At 27.4% G+C, this 22,032-nt stretch overlaps 3 protein-coding genes across 5 annotated transcripts; 1 reads left to right on the top strand and 2 right to left on the bottom strand.

Moving 5' to 3' along the window:
* Positions 1 to 278: 278 nt before the first annotated feature.
* LOC113551513 (GTPase-activating protein) lies at positions 279 to 12,407 on the bottom strand. 2 transcript variants are annotated; one of them, XM_026953783.1, is made up of 18 exons: positions 11,989 to 12,407; positions 11,674 to 11,785; positions 8,714 to 8,897; positions 4,364 to 4,576; positions 4,138 to 4,301; positions 3,903 to 4,074; positions 3,682 to 3,830; positions 3,405 to 3,606; positions 3,205 to 3,316; positions 3,037 to 3,143; positions 2,807 to 2,959; positions 2,677 to 2,750; positions 2,565 to 2,588; positions 2,299 to 2,405; positions 1,980 to 2,223; positions 1,768 to 1,919; positions 1,113 to 1,290; positions 279 to 1,031 (listed from the first exon to the last, which is right to left on the bottom strand). In XM_026953783.1, the coding sequence occupies exons 1-18, from the start codon at positions 12,047 to 12,049 to the stop codon at positions 950 to 952; spliced, it is 2,490 nt and encodes an 829-aa protein (XP_026809584.1). In that variant the 5' UTR covers positions 12,050 to 12,407; the 3' UTR covers positions 279 to 949. The 2 variants fall into 2 exon arrangements, with proteins under 2 accessions (XP_026809584.1, XP_026809585.1); XM_026953784.1 differs by lacking the exon at positions 2,565 to 2,588 and having other exon boundaries at positions 281 to 1,031.
* Positions 12,408 to 12,561: 154 nt separating this feature from the next.
* On the top strand, positions 12,562 to 14,882 carry LOC113551515 (mitochondrial chaperone BCS1). 2 transcript variants are annotated; one of them, XM_026953786.1, is made up of 6 exons: positions 12,562 to 12,943; positions 13,033 to 13,300; positions 13,583 to 13,722; positions 13,794 to 14,222; positions 14,322 to 14,439; positions 14,505 to 14,881. In XM_026953786.1, the coding sequence occupies exons 2-6, from the start codon at positions 13,119 to 13,121 to the stop codon at positions 14,767 to 14,769; spliced, it is 1,134 nt and encodes a 377-aa protein (XP_026809587.1). In that variant the 5' UTR covers positions 12,562 to 12,943; positions 13,033 to 13,118; the 3' UTR covers positions 14,770 to 14,881. The 2 variants fall into 2 exon arrangements, with proteins under 2 accessions (XP_026809587.1, XP_026809586.1); XM_026953785.1 differs by having other exon boundaries at positions 12,562 to 13,300; positions 14,505 to 14,882.
* A 3,339-nt stretch (positions 14,883 to 18,221) lies between these two features.
* On the bottom strand, positions 18,222 to 21,370 carry LOC113553258 (beta-catenin-like protein 1). The gene is made up of 10 exons (XM_026956487.1): positions 21,215 to 21,370; positions 20,882 to 21,127; positions 20,207 to 20,313; positions 19,979 to 20,150; positions 19,538 to 19,921; positions 19,319 to 19,467; positions 19,054 to 19,235; positions 18,812 to 18,984; positions 18,567 to 18,753; positions 18,222 to 18,417 (listed from the first exon to the last, which is right to left on the bottom strand). The coding sequence occupies exons 1-10, from the start codon at positions 21,242 to 21,244 to the stop codon at positions 18,329 to 18,331; spliced, it is 1,719 nt and encodes a 572-aa protein (XP_026812288.1). The 5' UTR covers positions 21,245 to 21,370; the 3' UTR covers positions 18,222 to 18,328.
* Positions 21,371 to 22,032: the final 662 nt, after the last annotated feature.

Below are 22,032 nucleotides of genomic sequence, written 5' to 3'. Positions count from 1 at the left end.
TATGTATAATAAAAAATAAAAATAAATACATTCTTATATATTATATTATATGATATTATTTGAAAATAAGAAAATTGTTTAAAATTGTTAGGGTAACTAAAAATTATACAATTTAAAATAAGGAAGACTTAAAAAATTAAGAATATTTCAAACATTAACACGTCTATATGTTATTTTAGTAATTTTTTTTAAGAACATTAACGATATTTAAATATTATCTTAAACATTAATTCAATAATTTGGTGTTTCGGGTTAAAAATTAACAATCACAACATTGTTGGTGTTAGAAAAATGTACAATCGACTCGATAGATAAAAAGATAAAAGATGGGGATAAACTGCTCATTCAATAATAAATACTGTACATTAATAATATTATAATAATTTTGTACAAAGAAGATTGAAAACAAAGGGAATGTGGAGTCGATTTACTTACATTTACAATTTTTTTATAACAGATATATTATAATCTTTAAGTTTTTCATCTCAATTAATTGTTTTTAAACTATATAAAACACTTAAACACATAATTTGGTAAATTTTAAATAATTTAGAGAAATAGAGAATTTGTAAAAAAATATAAGCTGCCAAAGAAAAAAAATAATGAAAAATATATATACACATACTTAAGTAATATGAATACTATCATATGAACACAAGGGTGTTAATTACTGTTGGCACAATGGTTTTTGTTAATGGAGAAGCGTGTATAAAACTATACATGTCATAACAACATTATATCTATTGGTTAATTTTTGTAAAATTTGAGAATTAACGATTTTTAACATTAAAGGATAAGCCTAAAATAATTAATAAAATATTAATAGTAATATATTAATAATGTACTGAATTAAGTTTCTATAAAAATTATTTAGATTTTTAATAATCTATTTAAATTTATGTTTTGTATTGTTACCCCTTTAAATCGAACGGGATCTTTTAAATGTATGCTACCAAACTTTTTGATGATGTGCACTGAGGTCTTTTCGCCCTGCAAGTAGTAGGTAATTATCATCACCAATTGGTGCTTGTCTAAAATAACAAAAATTAATTTAGTCAAATATTTTTGTTTATAATTATTTTATAATATTATGTTAATACAATAAAACATACTTGCTGCCATATTTTGTTTCTCTAGCAATAGTCCTTAAAACTGTACGATGCTCTTGTTCTAATGTATATATTATTTCTCGCAAAGTAGATAAAGTTATAAATGTAGTTTTTGGATCTTCAATTAGTATAGGGAGACATAACCTATCTCCTGGATATACAGCTTTACACTCACATGCTTCTATAAATATAAATTAACATGTATATTTAGTGATCACATAAATCATAAATAACAAAACATAATATAACCTTGAAAATTAACTCTTGCCTTCCTACTTATGACTTAAATGTTTAGTTATTTAAAAAAAAAAATTGTAAGATCAAATAAAAGAAGTGGACAAATAGTTTATATAAATAGTTAGGAAATCAATATTCTTAAATGTACACTGAGAAGAAGTATTACAATTTTCATACACACAATAATAATATAAAAGACAGATAATTAATACTCTTATAATTATTTTTCATACCTCATTTTGTTAATCATTTTTTATCATTAAAAATAAAATAGTCAAAATATTAATAACATATAAACATTTTTCTAAGTAAATAATCTAAGAAAAATAAGTGTCAATTGATTTTCAATGTGAACCCCACTGATGATATATAAATAAAAGTTTAACAATATTTTATAAATTATAATAATTATTATTCTTACTTAAAACACTATCAAATCTGTCAATATGAGTCACACAAAGTGCATGTATTCTAGAGAGTTCTCTATCAACATCAACACTACTAGTTTGTATATGATCGACAGAAGTTGATACTTCTTGGCATCCCTTGGTTCTTTCATTGTTAGACTTACAACTATAAAATTAATTAATATTTTAATACAGAATCAGTAAAACATTACAATAGTGAACTTACCAAAGCCAAGTGCCATTTATAAAAGCAGCTGGATGATAAAGGGTAAGTCGCTTATTATTTGAGAAACACATTTTAGTTAATAAATCAACCCATTCTTTTTCTTCAACACAATTATTAGCTTGTATATATAAAATTCTCTCTGGTTGAATTATTTGGAACATATTATTTTTATTGAACGACTCTTGTTGAAGTCGTTCAACGGCCAATATGTCTGACAATGTAATTGTACAGAGAGACTCTTTACCTAAGATAATACAAAATAATTATATATTAAATATTAATAAAACTTTTTATCAATATAAAACTAAATATTATCTACCTTTTTGTTTAGCATATGACAAATCTCGTGTAGTTAATTTGAAATAACGTTGTTTAAAATTTTTTCTACCAAATTTTTTTCGACCTTGAGCACGTTTAGTCAACATCCTATAGCAAATAATTATAATTAAAATATTATAAAAAAATATATTTATATATAGAAGTACAAGATGATCAGAATTCTATTTTTCATATTCGTACAATGGAATACCGATCACCTGACAAAAAATACGTTTCCATTGTATTATAACTTCACACATTACTCACCACGAGGTAATTTTCCTTAGATAGCTAAAATATATTTAACCATTATACAACAATAATGGGGAAATATGTGATCATAAATGAAATAATAATGAATAATTAAATTAATTATTACCCTTCTTTGAGTGTTACGGGAGTATCCTGAGTACATTCTTCTGGACCAGCTGAGGCAGAAATAATTTCTAAAAACTATAAACATATAATGTGAGAATGATATAAAATATTATTTTTAACAAACAATTTACTTGTCTAACTGCAGTAACATGTTGTTCAGTATATACAGATTGATACATTGATGACATATATTCTTCTTTGAAATTTGATCGTGAACAAACCAGATTACCTAAACTTTGGATAGTTTTTGATACCAGAGTGAGAGTTCTGTTTGTTTGAGAATCCTTTGAAAAAAATAGATAAAAAAAAACATGATGAATATAATGATAAGAAACAAAAACATTGATAAAGTAAAGCATACAATTTGTTCTTTCGTGAGATCAAAAAGCCTGGGGCCTAATATTGCTGGTGCAAAAAATCTTAAAAATATAAATCCAGACACAACTGAATACTTAATTTCTTTGTTTTCTAAAAAAAAAAATTAAAATAATCAATTTAAAATATATACCAAAGTATAAACGAAAATTACCTGGAAAATATTTTATAGCTACTTCTTTCAGCGTATGGAATAACTGGCACATTACAGTAGGACATTTTAGGGCTGATGTTGTAATAGCTTTAAATACGTCTTCAACATAAATCTAAAATCATTGAAATTGTTTAATGTTGTCAAAGAAATGTCTTCAGCTTGTTACTTATTATTCAATATTAATTATTATTATAATTTACTTTTAAGTTTGCCAAATTATGACTGATAACTGTTGTGTCTTTAACTCTTGCAGGATCAATTTCACAGGGTCTTCTTTCCGCTAAAAGCCTTTCCAATGGTGGTCTTAGAGTTTCATGTAAATACCTCATTCCAGAAATGTGCATTGATTCGTCCATCATTTTAGACACCAAAGAGTTACCACGAAATATAGTATTTGCATCACTACAAAATAAATAGACATAATTATTAAATTTAAGCTTTTAAATAAAAAATAAAATATATCCTTAATTTACTTACGTAACTTTTGATATTTCCCAGTATGCAAGGGCTTTGATTGTCGGAATAATTTGCCCATGATGCAGCAAAATGCGTACAATAGGCTGAGCAGAATCTATTTTATTTGGAATAATTTCTCCCAAAAGGTACACAGTACTAGCAGTTGTTGGCTAAATAATTATACATAATGATTTATTATCAAGATTGTATCAACAAATAAAAAATAAGTAAATAATAATTACCACTACTGCATGACTATTTAACAGTAAATGTTTTAGACGTTCATAATTGTGTGATGGTAAAACATGATCAGCAGTGTAATGAATTTTTAAACGTAATGACCCTACACTTGGATAATTAAAACCCTGGTCTTCCCTGAGACTTGACTTTTTATTTCGTGGTTGAAGAAAATACCTATGTAAAGAAAACAATTTGATTGAGATTTAATATTTAATCTCATTATTTAAATAAACTTACCATGCACTAACGGTTCTTCCTTGTAATGGTATAGTTACTTGACCCAAAAATACAGTATTGCTACTAGATATTTCATGATAAAGTGTAACTATAAGTTCAGCCCAATCAGCTGTAGGTGTTTGCCCTGCTATGTGCTGTTTATGAATTCCACTTAATCCAGGTAGCTAAAATAATAAATATTATGAAACCAATTTTCCTTGATAAACTAAGTGTTATTAAACATTACAGTAAAGGCAAAAGCTTCATCAAATACAGGTGAATTAGTCTTTTTCTTGACTTTAGTTCTTTGCGTTTCCGTTTTATCATTTGTATATCGAACTGTAACATCAGCAAATGGATCACAATTTCCATTTGTAATGGCTAATTCACATGCTTCATTTAAGCGAACACCTAGTCTACCTCGGTTTTCGCCAAATTCTATTTCAATATGAATTTTTCCCTGAACAAACATATTTAGTTAACAGCACACATTTATGGAACAGATTTTTTTTATCATTTTAATACTTATATAATATGCTATCTACCGTGAATTCTTTATCAATGTTAATTTGAAATTGTATGTTGGTTAATTATGCTATCTACAAATGAAAATTTTCTAACTTTTAAAATGCAGTATTTTTACTTTATACTTTTATTTAAAATATTTCTTTCTGAATCTTGTTTTCTACTATCTTTAAGAACTTTTCTTAGTTAAACACTACAAATTGTTTTATTTCAATTGTAATATACATTAAGTTCATATACATCGTTCATTAAGTAATAAATCACGTGTCTTTAAAAAACGGACACCTGTATTTTTATTTAAAATTATATGTTGATATAAATAACTTATATTCAAAAAATGTATATTAATGATTATTAATAATAATAAAAATTATAACAACCACATATAATCCACGTAACTCGCACAGACTAACAGATTAATTTTATTTTTGTTGTAAAAAGGTTATAAAGTATAAAGTATAAAGTATCATAAAATTGAGAAATAGCTTAATGTACAAGTACCTTTTATTGTCTGTACAATTAATGAATAACTTTATTTTACAGTAATTCAAGACTATGATTAAGGTTAAATAATACTTATTTTAGAACTTAAAACTTAAGAGTTAAAAATTTTTCTGTGATATACACTAATTTCAGGATTAATAAATTTGTCAAAAGTCAACTTTTTTCTAATATAAGCTCCATGAATTTAAAATATATTTAATTTGTACATTTTTTTTATTAAAAAAAAAGATTATCAGAAACATCAAATATTTTTTATAAATTATAATGTTATATTTTATTTTTTCAAATTACAGACAATACATCCTATTACAATATGGTAGTGTATAGTGCAATTACAAAATAATTTATAACATATTTAGTAGGTACTAAAAAATTGTTGATCTTGATTTAACCATTTAAATAGTATATAGAGTCTATATTATAGACCTTAAGGATTGCTAATTATAGTCGAAAACAAATTTATTACCCGCGGTCATTTAAAGGTTGGCAGGGCTGTTCGGATATAGTTTCTACTGGAATGAATTTGGTAAAATGGTTTATGGTCTCGGATATTAAATGAATTTATTTTGAATTTGATAGGGCAAGGAGTTTAGAGCAAACATTAGAACCCAATGTATTATAACTTCTAAATAGGCACCTAATACTAAATTGTACAATTTAAGTGTATTGCACTATTCCTGAATTCTATAATAGTGTTCAAAATAACTTATATAAATATAAAATAAATTAAACAATTAATAGGTATATAGTATTATCTGTTACTGTACAGTAATAAGTAATAAATAATAATTTATAATTATTATAAAATTGTATATTCATAAAAAATATAAAAATATATGAATATTAAACAGGACAGTTGTAAGAGTAACTATTATTAAGAAAATAAAAATATAACTAATTTAGCCAGTAGAATTCTATACACGTTTGCAAACTTATTATTAACCAATAAAAGTAGTTAAATTATATATATATATATATTTTTTTTATTAAAAAATAATGCATTAAAAAATTATTTAATAGCTTTTATATATAACAACTAAAGTTTTAATATTATGAGTAACAATGGTTGAGTTTTAAAAGAATTAAAAAGGAAATGAGAGAGTAGAAAAATGTACTTACCTGAATATTTAAATGTCTTATTTATGAGGATACAATTATAAGAAGTATGTATAAATATATTGTTTTTAAAGAGGGACCAATTCAAACACTATTGAATAAATAACCATGACATAGGTTTTGTTGATAATTTTTTTTTTTTTTACATAAAAATAGAGTATAAACCCGTTAACGGTATTTACCAAAATATGTCTTTGCGCATGCGTTCCAAATAGCGGTACGGTTATTTGAATATCCTAATCGGTTATTTTTTATAATTTAACGTAATCGGTTATCAAACATTTAAATTTGATAACAGTTTTTAATCTCACGTTAAAATAAATCTTACCGGTTAACGCTAAAACTGAAGTTCTATCAATTACACTAAAAACAAAAATGTTTGGTTTAACCGAACATTATTTTAACCGTAATTTTTAACCGGTGTTAAGCAAAAACTCCCTATTGAAATAAGTAAATTTAATAGCTATATGGCTTATAACATGACATGGCGTAAGAAAGAAGGCCCACCAGTGTGGATACCTTCTAACTTGAGGTAGAGTTTTATTTTTTTGTTTTAGTTAGTACGAGTTGGGATTCAGGAGATGTCGACACCAGTGTTTTTTTAATCGACATAGGGGTTTATTTGGCATGAATTCACTGGCTAAGTTTGATTTCAATGGATTTGTGTGGTTAATTGTTTTGATGTGGACATTTTTATAGTAACTTTTAGCTGTTTTAGAGACTATTTCTGTTTTAAGATCTTTATGTAATGTGAGATTTGAAACATACCATGGCGCAGATGTTATTTGACGAAGGGAAATAAACTGGAAAGCTTGTATAGTCTGTATTTGGGAAGGTTTAACACATCCATCCTCATATTTGGATGCCATAGGCCCAGATAGGTTTTAACATTGATTTGTATATTAATAATTTGTTGTCAATAGAAAGTTTGGACTTAAGGATAGGCTGTAAAAGACAAAGTCTGGTGTTAAAAGCCTTTCTTTTAATTTTGAAATGTGGGCCCCAGGTTAGACGCTTATCTTAAATTAGGCCTGAGTATTTGGTTTGAGTTGTGGTTTGGATTGGATTGTTTTGAAAATAGATTGTAGGTAGAACAGCTTTTCTTAAAGTAAAAGGAATATGAAAGGACTTATCTGTATTGATATTTATTCTTCATTTGTAGTTGATAATTAAGTATAAATGCAAAAAACTTAATTAACTATCATACTGATTTATTTATAATATTGATATGAATAATATGATGTGTTATTATCAATTAATATGATAAAATAAAATAATGATTTAATTAAATATTTTATTCTTACTGTTGATTGATTAATACTTAATGTTATAAGTGTAAATAATTATATTCTAATAATAATTTTAAAAAATTTAAATAGTTTGACAATTAAAATTGAAAAAGTTACAGGTAGACTATTATGTAAAGAAATATAATATCATTAATTATATTGTTGGATTTCATCATTAATTAATCACATATGAAAGTACCCGCAACAAATAATTTTAACTTTTTTTTTAAATATAGAACCTATATTATATTACTATGCAATTCCTTAAACTTTGTAAATTACTATATTTCTACTTTTTTTTATATACATATTATAAGTAACGGATTTTAACTAAATTAAGTTACTTTATTCCTCATTAACTTGTAACATTTACTGATTAAAAAAATAAAGGAACTTTAAACTTAACTTAATTTTTTTTGAAATTGAAAAAATTAGTCAACTTGAACAACCATGAACAGATTACAGTGAAGAATAACAATAATTAACCATTTTCATTTTATTTTTATGTATAAAATGTTTTATGTTTAACAAAAACTACATATTCTAATGCAAACAAAAGATTTGCAAAATGAAATATATAAATAAAAACTATCATAGTTTAACTAGTTGTTCAAAAATATACTTTTATGGCAGCTATGTACCAGAAATTTCAATACAATAGACAACAATACTCTCAATGGTTAAATATAACTTTATTTATGAGATTATACTTACTATGAAATCACATAAAAAATTCATATTATGTAGACCCAAAAATTGGTTCTTTTGTATTTGAGATTCTTATTAGATAAGGAAAATAAATATTTACATTAGGTATAAATTTTTCATGTTTAAAAGAATGTTTAGCTACAGACCAACTAATCAAGATAAATGTTAACATTAAAAATATATCTACTTTCTAGAAATATAAAATAATAAATTTTATAAATTCTTTAACTTTTTAAATATTATTCTTATTTATATTGATAATGTATTATAGATCATATCATACTCTACAGACAATAGTTTTTTTTTTTATTTTATTAATTCTTCATTAATTTATTATAGTGTAGGGGTTTATTATTTCAATTAAATACACTTAATTCCATAGAGCTTATAATAAATTAAATCTACATTATAATACTCTATAATCTAGATATGGTATTAATGATAAAATTAAATACCTGTACTTCAGATTCAACATTCAGTGGTCGTAAAGGGAACCAGTGATCCTTGTCGTTAAATGATGTTAATTGGTCCCTTCGGACAGTTACTCTTCCTAATGGTCTATCTCGTTCATAAACACATACACCAAGGTAACGGAAACGACGAGGTATCTCAAACTCAAATTCTTCACCCCAAAATGGACTAAAAAATAAATAAATATAAAAATTTAAATAATAATAATTATAAGTAAGCTATAAGTTAAATACATATACATAATTATTAATAAGAAATATGTAATTAAACAACTAGCAATGTAGGAATAAAGTATTATATACTATCACTCAGTTAGTTTTTTATTCATATCTATTATATCAACCTATTATATATTGTGGATCGAAACGAGGAAAAAACTACGGAGAGAGAGTAGTTAACTATTTTCGCACTAAATATTGATATCATGGAAATTTTAATATTATGTCATCTCATTATTTGTTCACCAAGACAGTGTAATGATCAACAAAATATGATTTTCGTTATTTTTAGACTATTTTCTAAAAACAGACATTTAAGTGATACAAATATTCCAATGTGAACAATAGAACAGAGAACCCACGTAACTGTAACTTACATTAATATTTAAAAAACAGTCAATAACTTTTAAATATATTATCTAAATACTTTAAATAGCTATGTATTATAATGTAGTAATAACAAAATTCTACTAAACTCAATTTTTTATTCAGAAAATCCTATAAATATCAATATTTCTATGTTCAGCCTTAAGTTAAAAAAAGTTTGTTATTATTAATTAGAAGTAATTGTTTGAAACATAATTGTTAACTTATTACTTTTTTTATAGGAAATAGAAAATATTTATAATCTAATATTTATATATTATATACAAAAACAAAATGTGATCACATGATAGAAGGGATGAATTCAGTAATGGTTTAAAAATAGGTATTATTTATAACTATAGACACAAAACATTAATTTATTATTATCACATGAAAATTTATTCTTTTATAATCCTACATAAATTATTTTTATTTTTAGATTTTATTATTCTGATTGTTTTTCAAAAAAAATCAACATTTTACGAGTTTATTTTTTATGCTACTTAAATTTAACAGAGATCTTTCTCTTTTATATAAAAACCACATACAACATAAATATCAATCAATTTTAACTAAAATTTATTTTTACAAATTTCAATTAAAATAAATATGACTGATTTTAATTTAAAAAATATACCTATGTCAAAACAATTAATCTCTCAAAACAATACTTTTTCCACTAACTGTAAAAAAAACTAATTTAACAATTAAAAGAATTAAAAGAATTCATAAGTAAGTTTACCTAAAAATTGTTTATGTTATTCTGCATAAACAGTGCCAGTGAATTCCCTAGTGAATGTTCAGTTTGCCAAATTATGTACCAGAGTTAAAATTATTTAGATACTTATATGTTATCACCCTTGCCAAACTTTTAATGTTATAAAATGTACTTAGTTTATGGTTAATATTTATTACATAATTATAATAGGTTTTTAAAATGTTTTAAAATTGTGATACTCTCAATACTTAACAATAAATTAATTTACACACATTTTATAAAACATGTGAACTAAACCAAATTAACTAAATTAATATTTCATTTTCATTTAAATTGAGCAATGTTTGACTTATAATTAAAATTAAGTATTTTTCAGAGGTTAGGTGAAGTAAAATATAGTAGTTAACCTAACTACTGAAAGTGACAAAAGAAAATAGAGAAAAAATGTTATAAAAATATAATATTAATTTGTTATATTTCATAAAAATATTAAATTGCATTTAAAAGCTATACATAATGTTAGATTATAAGGTCACCTCAAGTCCTCAATCATCTTATTTAACATATTTTACCGAAATATTATTTTCATAGGTAGTTATAAAATTAATAATATTTTTGTAAAACAAATATTTATAATGTCAATAATATATTCACGTGCCATTCAAATTATAAATACGTGCCTTTAAGGAATTATCTCGCCATCATTTACATCCGTAATTACACGGCATAGTGGTATATAACGTCCTATAGGTATTCGATAAATGTATTTTGTATAAAAATATTAGTACCATTTGAAAATTCAAATTAAAAAAATGGTAGATAGAATATTATCTACAATCGTCAGGAAAGCATATAAGTTTAATCTAAAATGTTAATCATTTTTTATATTGCTACTTGTTAGTATGATATATACTTATAGTTGATCTATAATCAAATGATAATGGTAACAATGGGTCATACTTCAATTCAACATTTGAACATTACATAATTTTATCTTAATTATTGTTTATTCTCATACTAAATATAAAATATAGATAAACTTAGTTTGATTAAATATAATAGCATAAGTATATAACTAGGTATCATAACAGAAACATAATTGCTAACTTATAAAAAAATATTTAAAATAACATTATAATAAATGATTCGAACAGTTATGAATAATATGTACGCACCACAATAAAGCAAAATAAAAATTCTACCTAACATTACATTTTAAAATATGTATATAAAATTTAATTTTAATTAAAATTGTATTAATTAGTTTTGTGTCCACAAAATAAAATAAAATATTTCCTTTTTTTAATAACCAATAGTATATTGGGATATAATAATACTTAATTAAAATTAAATATTATTTTCAAAAAAAATGTATTTAAGGTTCATTGAATGAATACACATAATACAATAATGCAGTAGAGTATGTAGTGAATTACAACGCCATCGACCATTGTCCACCATTCATTATTACTTATTAAGTACACCTCTTATTCAAAAAGTATCAAGAATCATTTCTAAACAGAACAAAATCCTGCACGACCCAGTGTACCAGCGGTTTCTATTACAAGGGCATGTCGACAGTACATAGGTATGACACAAAAATTGATAAGACACAAACAATCGGTCAGGTAGATGTACTCACTCGATCGCTTTTTCAATAGTAGCTGTACGGAATATTTCTTCCTGGTCAAGTGTAATTGTGCAATGTCCGTCTCTGAGTGACGAATGTCCCTTGCCCAAATTCTTTGCATCACCTACACTCAAAACAATAACAACATTTCGGTCATTCATGATTATTTTTTCGGGGGTTAACAGGTCTCCATTGACGCGTTTACATGTAAACCAATGCGCAGGGGGGCCATCGACACGGGCACCCAAAAAGATGGCCCTCCCAACACCCGTTTCGAGTACATGACACGGAACAACGGACGGAACGTTATGATATTTTACTACTCACCGATTTTGATCTTTAGTCTCTCCACGACCCTGAAGTTTGGCTTACCCTCAGCCATCGTCATTTCGCGCAAACCCGGTGCACGTCCACCGCCAATTCATCAACGACGTTTCATTCAAAAAAGTAATTGATTCATGGTTTCTCGGTGTGTGTGTGTTTGTGTGTGTGTATGTGTGTGTATATGTGTGTGTTGGTTGTGTCCTTCCTTCCGAAAAGCGTTCCCATTCATGCGAAATGCTCGGGGGACAGGACGGACGGGTGAGCGAGCGCGCGCGCGTAAGCGAGCGACGGTGACGGGACGATAGTGCAACAAAGACAGCATGAAATGTGTGGGCGGGTTGCGGCGCGCGGGGTTTCCCGTCGGGCGGAAACGTATGTCGGTCAGGCGTTCCCAAACGGGCCACGTTTCCGGCCAATCCGCCTAAACTACTGCTGCTTCACCCGTCGACCGGACGAACGGGCCGACCTCACCACTTCCTCGCATGACTACTCAATACTGAAACAGTGTGAAACAGATTTTGAGACTCCCCTCCGAACAACGACAACGTGACGGTCGGTGATCGGACGAACCGTGGTCACCGGCCGACACCACAACTTAAGACAACTTACTGCGGACAGTATTTTTCTTTTATGTCGACCGCGATGAAGTTCGGTACGTTGTCAGGTGTGGTAGGCCACCGCCATGAACGTACAGACGGTCGCGGCCCATTATTGATTAAAAGCAGACATTTTTGTTCTGTGATATTAATATTATTTTTGTGATTAAAAGACAGAATCATAGTACAGAACATAGTTATCATACTCTTAGATAGATCATAGAGAATTAGAGCGAGGAGTCAATGAATGACCACAATAATCTATAACTTAACTCTTGAGGTCGTACTTTTAGCTAATGCTGGCGCTGTACCAGTATAAAACTTTTATGGCCTATGTCCCTGGACAATCATTTATTTAACCTGTAATTATTACTATTATTATTTTATTATTTAAAAATGCCGCTAAATGATCTACTGTCCACACTCGGTGACAATCCGTACTTCGGTGCAGGCTTTGGTCTGTTCGGGCTCGGATTGGGAGCAGCCGTGTTGCGCAAGGGCGCCTCCGCCGGTCTAGTGTTGTTTCGCCGAAATTTCATGATGACCTTGGAAGTACCGTGCCGTGACAAAAGCTATCAATGGGTACTTCTGTGGGTAACGCAAAAGGCAGCCAGGCGTACTCAGCACCTGAGCGTAGAGACAACTTTCGAACAAATGGATACCGGACGGGTGAACACCACATATCATTTCTTACCCAGCATTGGAGTACATTTGATTGAGTAAGTTACATATCATGTCCTCTCAATCAATCTTCATAACCAGAATTAGTATTGTAATGTTTTCCTAAATATACTTCAATTTATAATGTATGATCCTAAATATTTGAATCTATTAACTTAACACTAAGTATATTATTACTCATCTTCATCTCTAGAAAATTAAGTGGTTGTGAATACAAAATAAAATTGCTTAAAAATAACAATAAATGTAGGTACCTTCCTAATTTAAATATTATTGTATACGTACCATTGATATCTATGTGATAAAATACATTTTTTTAGGTACAATGGTAAATATATTCAAGTAACCAGAACAAGAGAACAACAATCGTTAGATTTGCATGCTGGTGTTCCGTGGGAAAATGTTGTACTCACTGCATTTGGCACAAATAAGTCGCTATTCACTAATATATTAGAAGAAGGTAAAATGTAAAATAGTAATTTGTTTATTCATTAGTACATTACAATTGATTTTGATTATTTTGTCAGGTAGCTCGTCAGATGGCTTTAAAAACATTGGAAGGCCGTACAATAGTATATACCGCTTTAGGATCAGAATGGCGTCCTTTTGGACATCCGCAAAAGCCTAGGCCTCTAACATCAGTTGTATTAGATGATGGTATTTCTGAAAGAATATTAAAGGACGTACAAAAGTTTATTTCCAAACCATTTTGGTACATTGAACGTGGGATACCATATAGAAGAGGTTATTTATTGCACGGTCCACCTGGTTGTGGAAAGACATCTTTTATTAAAGCTTTAGCTGGAGAACTTCAGTATGGTGTATGTTTATTAAATTTAAGCGAACGTGGACTCACAGATGATAGATTAAACTATTTAATGACTGCTGCTCCTCAAAATACAATTATATTATTAGAAGATGTAGATGCTGCTTTTGGCGGAAGACATGAATCTAAACAAGGTATTCTTTAATTTAAAATAGTATAGATATTCTTCATCATAAAATAATAAAATCGTAAAATATTATGGATAGATATTAAATACATAATATATTTTTTAGTTGCTTCTGCTTATGATGGACTTAGTCGTGTAACATTAAGTGGCTTATTAAATGCTCTTGATGGGGCTGCTTCATCTGAAGCTAGAATATTATTTATGACAACAAATTACATTGAAAGGTAAGCAAATCATTCCATACTTATTTAATAAAAAATACCATAATTTGTGGATTTGTTATATTTAGACTAGATGCTGCATTGATAAGACCTGGTAGAGTAGATTCAAAGGAGTATATTGGTCATTGTTCACAGTCACAAATTGAACGAATGTATAATCGATTTTTCCTAGAAAATAACGATAATGAAAAACATGCTAAAGAGTTTGCGGAAACTGTTTTCAAAACTGGAAAACCTGCAAGTGCAGCTCAAATACAAGGTTATTTTATGTTATTAGAAGACTCATCTCCCAGTGAATTAATTAAGAATTATAATTTAATTTGGGATGCATAAAATTTGATAAATACAAATTTGTTGTATAACTTTGTACTTTTTGTTACCTATCTGTTTCTCAATTTATATTATTTATACATTTATAATAAAAAAAAAAAAAAAATGAGAAAGAGTCTGTTAACAATGAGTAACGCATATTTAATGTTGTAATGATAGTAAAATAAACAATATTTATTTATTTTTTATTTTATTGTATTAATGTCAATTGATAATTTTGTAAATAGATACAAAATACTTACTGAACTTATGTAATAATAATAAAATTAAATGAATATAGTTAAGAAAGTATCTTAAAACTAAACATTTATCAAGGCAGAAATTGTTAAAATATATAATTTAAAGAACAAAGTATTCAATGCAATGAACTATAAAGTTAAGAATGTAAATAATAAAGAAAAGAATGATTTTTAGGAATATAAGGGACATATAGTTTTTTATGAACATCAAAAGATTCATTAACATAGATGAGATGAATTTAGATGTTAGTGTAGGATTAACGAGTTAAGAGTAAGAATATGCTTAAGTTTGAATGAATGTGTAAGGAGTAATCATGACTTGGGTATTCTATTTTGAATATAAATTTACCTTATATGAACGACTTTAATTTTAACTATTAGTATTAATCTATTTAACTGCAACACAAAATAGATACATTCTATAAGACAAGCACCAATTGTGAATCGACTAAAAATTACGGAGAAAATAATCAAAATTAGAAGATACACTCACAGAATACAGTCTAGACCAGCATTTCTCAACCGGGAGGGGGGTTCGCATATGTCAAAAATGATAAAACACCGATTTACAAAATTAACCTTTTCATTCAAAATTTGGCTCTCCCAATTTATACTTAATATAGTAGGGAGGGGGGTCATGAAGTGATTGACCATATTTTATACCGCAACGGTTCTTTTGTAGAACACGGACCCCCGTTGAAAGATTTTTAGAAATCACAGACCCCCTACGGCCCTACCAATTTTTTGTCGAATACTTTTTTTTACAAAACATCTGATGTTATCATAACCAAAATTATAATAATTATTTTATATTACAAATTATAGAAGTAGACATAACAAAACATACACATTTATAATTATTTTTATTAAACTTAATTTTTCATAAAACTAATATAAATTATTTTATTTTTAATATTCTTAAAGCCACCGTAGACCCCCAACATGATTATCGGGGACCCCCAGGGGGCTGTGGACCACAGATTTAGAACCGCTGTTATACCTTTTATGGAGATTGCGAGACTATAAGGGTTGAGAAACGTTGCTCTTGATATTTCATTTTTAAAATAAGATTGCTAATACATGACATTGCTGTAAATAATTTTGTTTACCAATGATTGCCCCTCATAAGGCACTAGTGAGTTAAAGTTATGCAATGGTATGAACTATAAAGCTCAACCAATGAGATGTGAAGCAATGGTTTCCATTAATATATCATATATGTAATATGATATTCAATCGATACTCATTGTGCCAGTTCTTATGAGACTTAGACTAAGCTCTGTTCTGTGTTTCAAATGCATAATTGATAATAATTATTATTACAATTTGATGTCAGTACTTGACTCCAATCATCTAAACTTTTATTAAATACTGAATGTAAATCCACTATATTTTATAATTTTAAGTTACTCTATGTTGAGTGTGAATGTGCAGTGGATGAATTTGGATTTATTGAGTATGAATATCTTTAATTCCTTGTACCATGCTGAGAGCATGTCAAGATGGGTTTGGATTATGTTGGGTGCCTTGAGAGGGTCATAGTCATGAACTAAGATAATTATCTAGTTCATGGTCATAGTGGATGGCTAAGATGGCTTTATCATCAGCAAAGTCACCAACCAGTGGTGGTTAGTTGGTTTGATGTGCACAGGTTGAACAAGAGAGGTACTACAGCTACAACTCCTTGCGATGTTACTACTTTAATTAATGATATGTCAACCATATCATACAAAAAAGTATCTGTCTACTAAATAAGACTTGTAGATTAAGTAGAAGATCAGAGGAAATATTGATTTTAATTTAAAGAGGAGGCCAAAATATGATATACCTTATCAAACGTTTGTGCTAGGTACGTCTAAAAAGGTGCCTGTGCAGCTGTGCAGATTAATTTATTTTCAAGTAGGAATTTTTATTGACTGCGATGAATTTGGTGTATGGTGGAATGGTTATTATTGAAATAGAAGCCAAATTGATTGTCTGGGAAGTTAATATCAATGATTGGGAGTAAACGCTTAAGTGTGTTTATCAAATACTTTGGAAAAGAAATGTAGAAGGCTAGTAAGTCTGTATGAACTGGGAGTCAGGTTTCCCAGGTTTGAGTACCTGTCATAATTACTATAATCGAGAATTTCTAAAGCAGATGAAAGTATGAGAACCTGAAAGCATGGAGTTGTATAGATGTGTATGAGTAATAAAATAGTTTTTTTAAGCAGTTAGGAGGCAACTTCTGATGTAATGAGGTCGTATATAGGAGTTTTATACCGCGCAGATTTACTGATTAAAAACTCGACTTTACTGGGTCTGATGTATTTTGGTGGAAGGGTAAGGGATAGACACTAGAGAGCTATATGGAAAGTGGTTTATTTCATCTATTTTGTTTTGAGGTATGATGTCATTATGTGGTTGGAACGTTGAGTGTAAATGATGACAAAACACTTTGCTTTTTCTAATTCATTGATAAGCCATATACTTTTGGCCTTTCTCAGAGAAGTTGTATTTAAGTTTAGATATTTATAACATCATCAAAATCTCCAAAAGTTAAAGATTATTTTGTAGTTAAATTTTATCAACATTTTTACAACTGTCTGAAGTTAATATTTCAATAAAATAGGATTTTCATGTCAATAATAATGATTTCTCATATTTTTTGTTTTGCAATTCAAAAAGTATTATTTATGGTAACTTGTAATTTTTATGAAATATAGTATTATATTGTATACATAATACAATGAGTTTTTCCCTTCATTAAAACTATTCATACTGTTTTACAATTAGTTGGTATACCTACCAATTAAAAAATTGCTTAAGCACTTATGTTTAAGAAAATTAACCAGCCATTATGATAATCAGAATTTCTAAAATTAGTATAATCTTATAAATTATTTTTTAATAACAATAAGCAAGATAAATATCTTACCTATTTAAGTATATGTAGCCTATAGATTAGCACTGTTCTACATTTTTACATACTTAAAATACTTTTGCACATAAAAGTAAAAAAATATAAATATAGCACAATAATATAATAAATTATTTATCAATCTGTGAAAAAAATAATAACACATATTTTTGAAATAAAATTTCATTAAAATTAGTTTAATTACAATATTTACTGCAAAAGTTTAAGACCAATAAAATAAAATTTTATTTGTAGATATTTTATATATTTTAAATTGTAGTAGAATAATAAGTGAAAAAAAATTAAACAATTAGTGGCAGGTGGTTGGTATAATTAAATATAATTCATACAATAATGTATTTTCTTACTATCATAGTATATCATATTATTAACTTAATTTTATATTTTTTTTACAATTAAAAATTTACAACTTATCAACCATTTTTAGTATATGGCGTTGCTCCTGTTCCTGCCATTCCTTATCACCATCCTCGCCTAGATTTCCAGCATATTCTATAAAAAATGTATTGTTTTGATATTTAACTATTTTTTAATCAAACATCTAATAACTATTGTAGAAAATAATTTATAATTTATAAATACTTTTATAATACTCAATAATTAATAATAATAATAATAAGTTATTAAACTAAATTCAATACCTCTCATTATTTGCCGGATAGTTTTTAATGTTCCACCTCGCATGTTTAAAATGTGAGTTACTCTCTTTTTTATGTTTGGCCCACTATTGCAAACCTCCAATGTAATATAATCAATAAGTTGTAAAGAAAATAAACCTCCATTTAAACGTTTCAAATATATTTCATCTTCATCTTCTTCACCAGTGTTCTGAAAAACAATGTTTTCAATTAATGTAAATATTATCGTTACACAATTATCACTTTACCTTTTCATCAATTTCAGCATCAATCATTTCAACCTTTTCCATGTATTTGAAATGAAGTTCCATGAGTCTATCAACTTTTTCCATATCATTTTCAACAAATTTAGTCATGAGACGTTGTCTTTGTGTACCACGACAATTACGTAACATATTGGCAATAATTGAAATAACATGTTCTGTAACAATATATACACATAAGTATATGACTTCTCTAAACCCCTTAAATAACAAACACAATTTAGTACCTTCATGTTCTTCTGTGCTGAGCATTCTTTTTCTGTTCTTTTTAGGAGTTTTCATGAATAGTGGAAATATAGTTCGAAGTCCCAAAATATCTACAAATTTGTTACAATTGTCTTTGCCCTGTGGACCTGACAATGCATGGTTCAATACTTTTAATGAACCATTTCTACTTAATTTTTTTTCTCTGAAATATTTAGTGTTTCAAAATTATTAACAAATATCTAACAAATAAATAATATGACTATTAATTAAATAATAAATAATTACCTTAATATAAGATTCATAAGCTGAAGTCCTTCGCCTCTCAAAAATCTATCTCTGTTTTGTTTATCCATTAAACAAGAACAAAGACAATCAAAAAGATTTTCCATCATTTCTTGTTCATCAGGAGAAGAAGGATCGTGTCTTTTATAATACTAAAAATCAAATTAAATATTGTCAAAAACTATTTGAAATAATATCTTGTTTAACTATATAAGTATTTACTGCTAGTTGTTGTAATAAATTATCAATGCCTCCAATTTCTCCAACTAAAGCTCTATTCTCTTCATTGTTTTGCAATAATATAGATAATATTTCACTACTATAAAGTTTATTGCCATCATAAGGCATTTTGGCTTTAATTCTTTTTAAAAGCCATTGAATAAGGCCTTGTTTACCAACATCTACCACAACATCAGGCCTTAGTTCCATAATATTTTCAAATATTCCTAATGTTGTATGTACACCATTTGCTTCTTCTTTTACAGATTCGTCCATACGTTCAAGATTTTGCACTAATAGAGCACATATTTGTTTGCTGAGCAATGCATCAATTAATATTTCTGTACCTTCTTCATTCTCGTTTAAAGAATCAAGATCAGTTAGTTCCTATAATAACGCATGTAATACAATAACTTCATACAAATAAATTATTATGTTACAAACCTGTAATAAATTTACAACTGCAACTGCTATGTCAGTGTTTTCATGAGAAAGTAATTCTAACAGAGATAAAACAGCTTTTAAATTGACTAAAATAGGATATAAATCTGGAACAGTTGCTATAGCATGCATTTCTGTTAAAATATCGTGCAATTCTATTTCTGATTCCATAAATCTGAATTAAAATAAGTAAATTAAAATTATGAATACAAATCATACTTTAAAAATTACTTTTCAGGATTTTCAGGAAATTTTATTCGCATTTCTTGGTTTTTCAACACTTTCTTTTCAAACAATAAAATCATACGTTTTAGAGCTGCTTCATCTAAGACTCCGTCCTATAAGATAAATATATATACACATATATACCTTATTTAAATCTCAAATATTAATATTACTTTATTTTATCATTTTATTATAACATTATAAAATGTTTGGTATGTTTTTTGATTTAAGAGGACGCCATACAGGTATGTGTTGTCTCTGTCTTACTAATGTACATCATAACAAATTTTCATTCAGTAGAATACATTTTGTGACGTTAGCTTTAATATTAGAGTAAATTTACTTATTATCAAATTTAAAGGTAACAATATTAACTAGACAATGACATATGCTTTTAATGATATTATCATTTTAAAGTGAGTTATGAACATTTTAAAGTTGTTATATTTTACATAGCATTAACTCACTCTAAAATAATATCATTAAAAGCATATATTATTGTCTAGTTAATATTCTTACCTTTAAATTTGATAATAAATAAATATACTCTAATATTAAAGCTAACGTCACAAAATGTATTCTACTGAACGAAAATTTGTTATGATGTACGTTAGTAAGACAGAGACAACACATGCGGGTATGGCGTTCTCTTAAGAATATCAGAAAAAATTATTTCCTTACATCAGTACCAGCAAGATTTTCATCAACTAATTTTTGCACCATATCTTGTCGTTCTTGTTTTAAACGCTGTTCTTCTGCAAGTCTCTCTTGTTCTGCTTTCAATCGTTCTTGCTCTTGTTTTTCAATTTGTTGGACACGATGTTTGGCTAATCGTCTGAGTTTTTTCTGTCGTTCATAATCTGTTTCATTTTCTTGAATTTGATTAACTTCTTCTTCAGGTAGAGGCCGTTTTGGAGTGTTAGCAGGCTAAAATTAAATCACATTACATTAGGTACTAATATATTATTAAATATTATTAAATTATTTGACAGACATGTGTTGTTTGATACATACTTTGTAGTCCAGCAGTTCTCCAATATCCATGACAGATTAGTTTGAGTTATAGTATTTAAATAAATAGTTAAGTTAGTCTACTTGGATATTTACTTAATTAGTAATTTGTTGTGCCACAGTCGTAGATATTATAACGTTAATTTATTTTAATATGTTTATTAGTCAGCCGAAATGATAATATTGATAACGATGTTTACAAATGATTAGCGTGGTATCAATTATGGTCCAAGAACTTACCATAGACTTTATAATAAAAAATAAGTTATCTATTTATATAATTTGAAATAGTGTTGAAGTTTTCGATTAGATAGCGTTTCGGTTGCTACATTTCTCCCACCGTAAAATCCCCGTTTGAATTATTTAATCACAGAAAGCTGATAATAGTACCACTGCTGTCCCGCCCGCTAAAGTGCTAACATTCACTCAGAATCATTATTCAGTAATTAAGTAATAAGTATAAAGTATTTGTATTTTCTATTTCAGTTTCAGACTTTCAGTCCATAGAATAAAGATTTCAGTCTATAGTCTATACCACTATTTAAGACGATACTATCTTAAATCGTGGTTCATAATATTATTTTTTATCTTTTTCCATAAATTTATTTTCACTACATTTTGCTTTCTGAAATTAATCAGTTTTACAACATTTACTTATTCTATAGACAAGTTGAACTTCTCTTCAAACTATTCACGTACCACAATTGGCTAATCATCTTCTGTATCTGTATCCACTGCCTATTTTTAACTTTTGTAATATAATTTTATACATTAATTTTCAATTCTGGGCATGCCTTATTAATATATTATGATTACGCAGT

This window comes from Rhopalosiphum maidis, chromosome 2 (assembly GCF_003676215.2).
Source record: "Rhopalosiphum maidis isolate BTI-1 chromosome 2, ASM367621v3, whole genome shotgun sequence".
NCBI lineage: Eukaryota > Metazoa > Arthropoda > Insecta > Hemiptera > Aphididae > Rhopalosiphum > Rhopalosiphum maidis.
The sequence above is the reverse complement of the archived record's forward strand: the minus strand, read 5'-3'. Positions and strand labels throughout refer to the sequence as shown.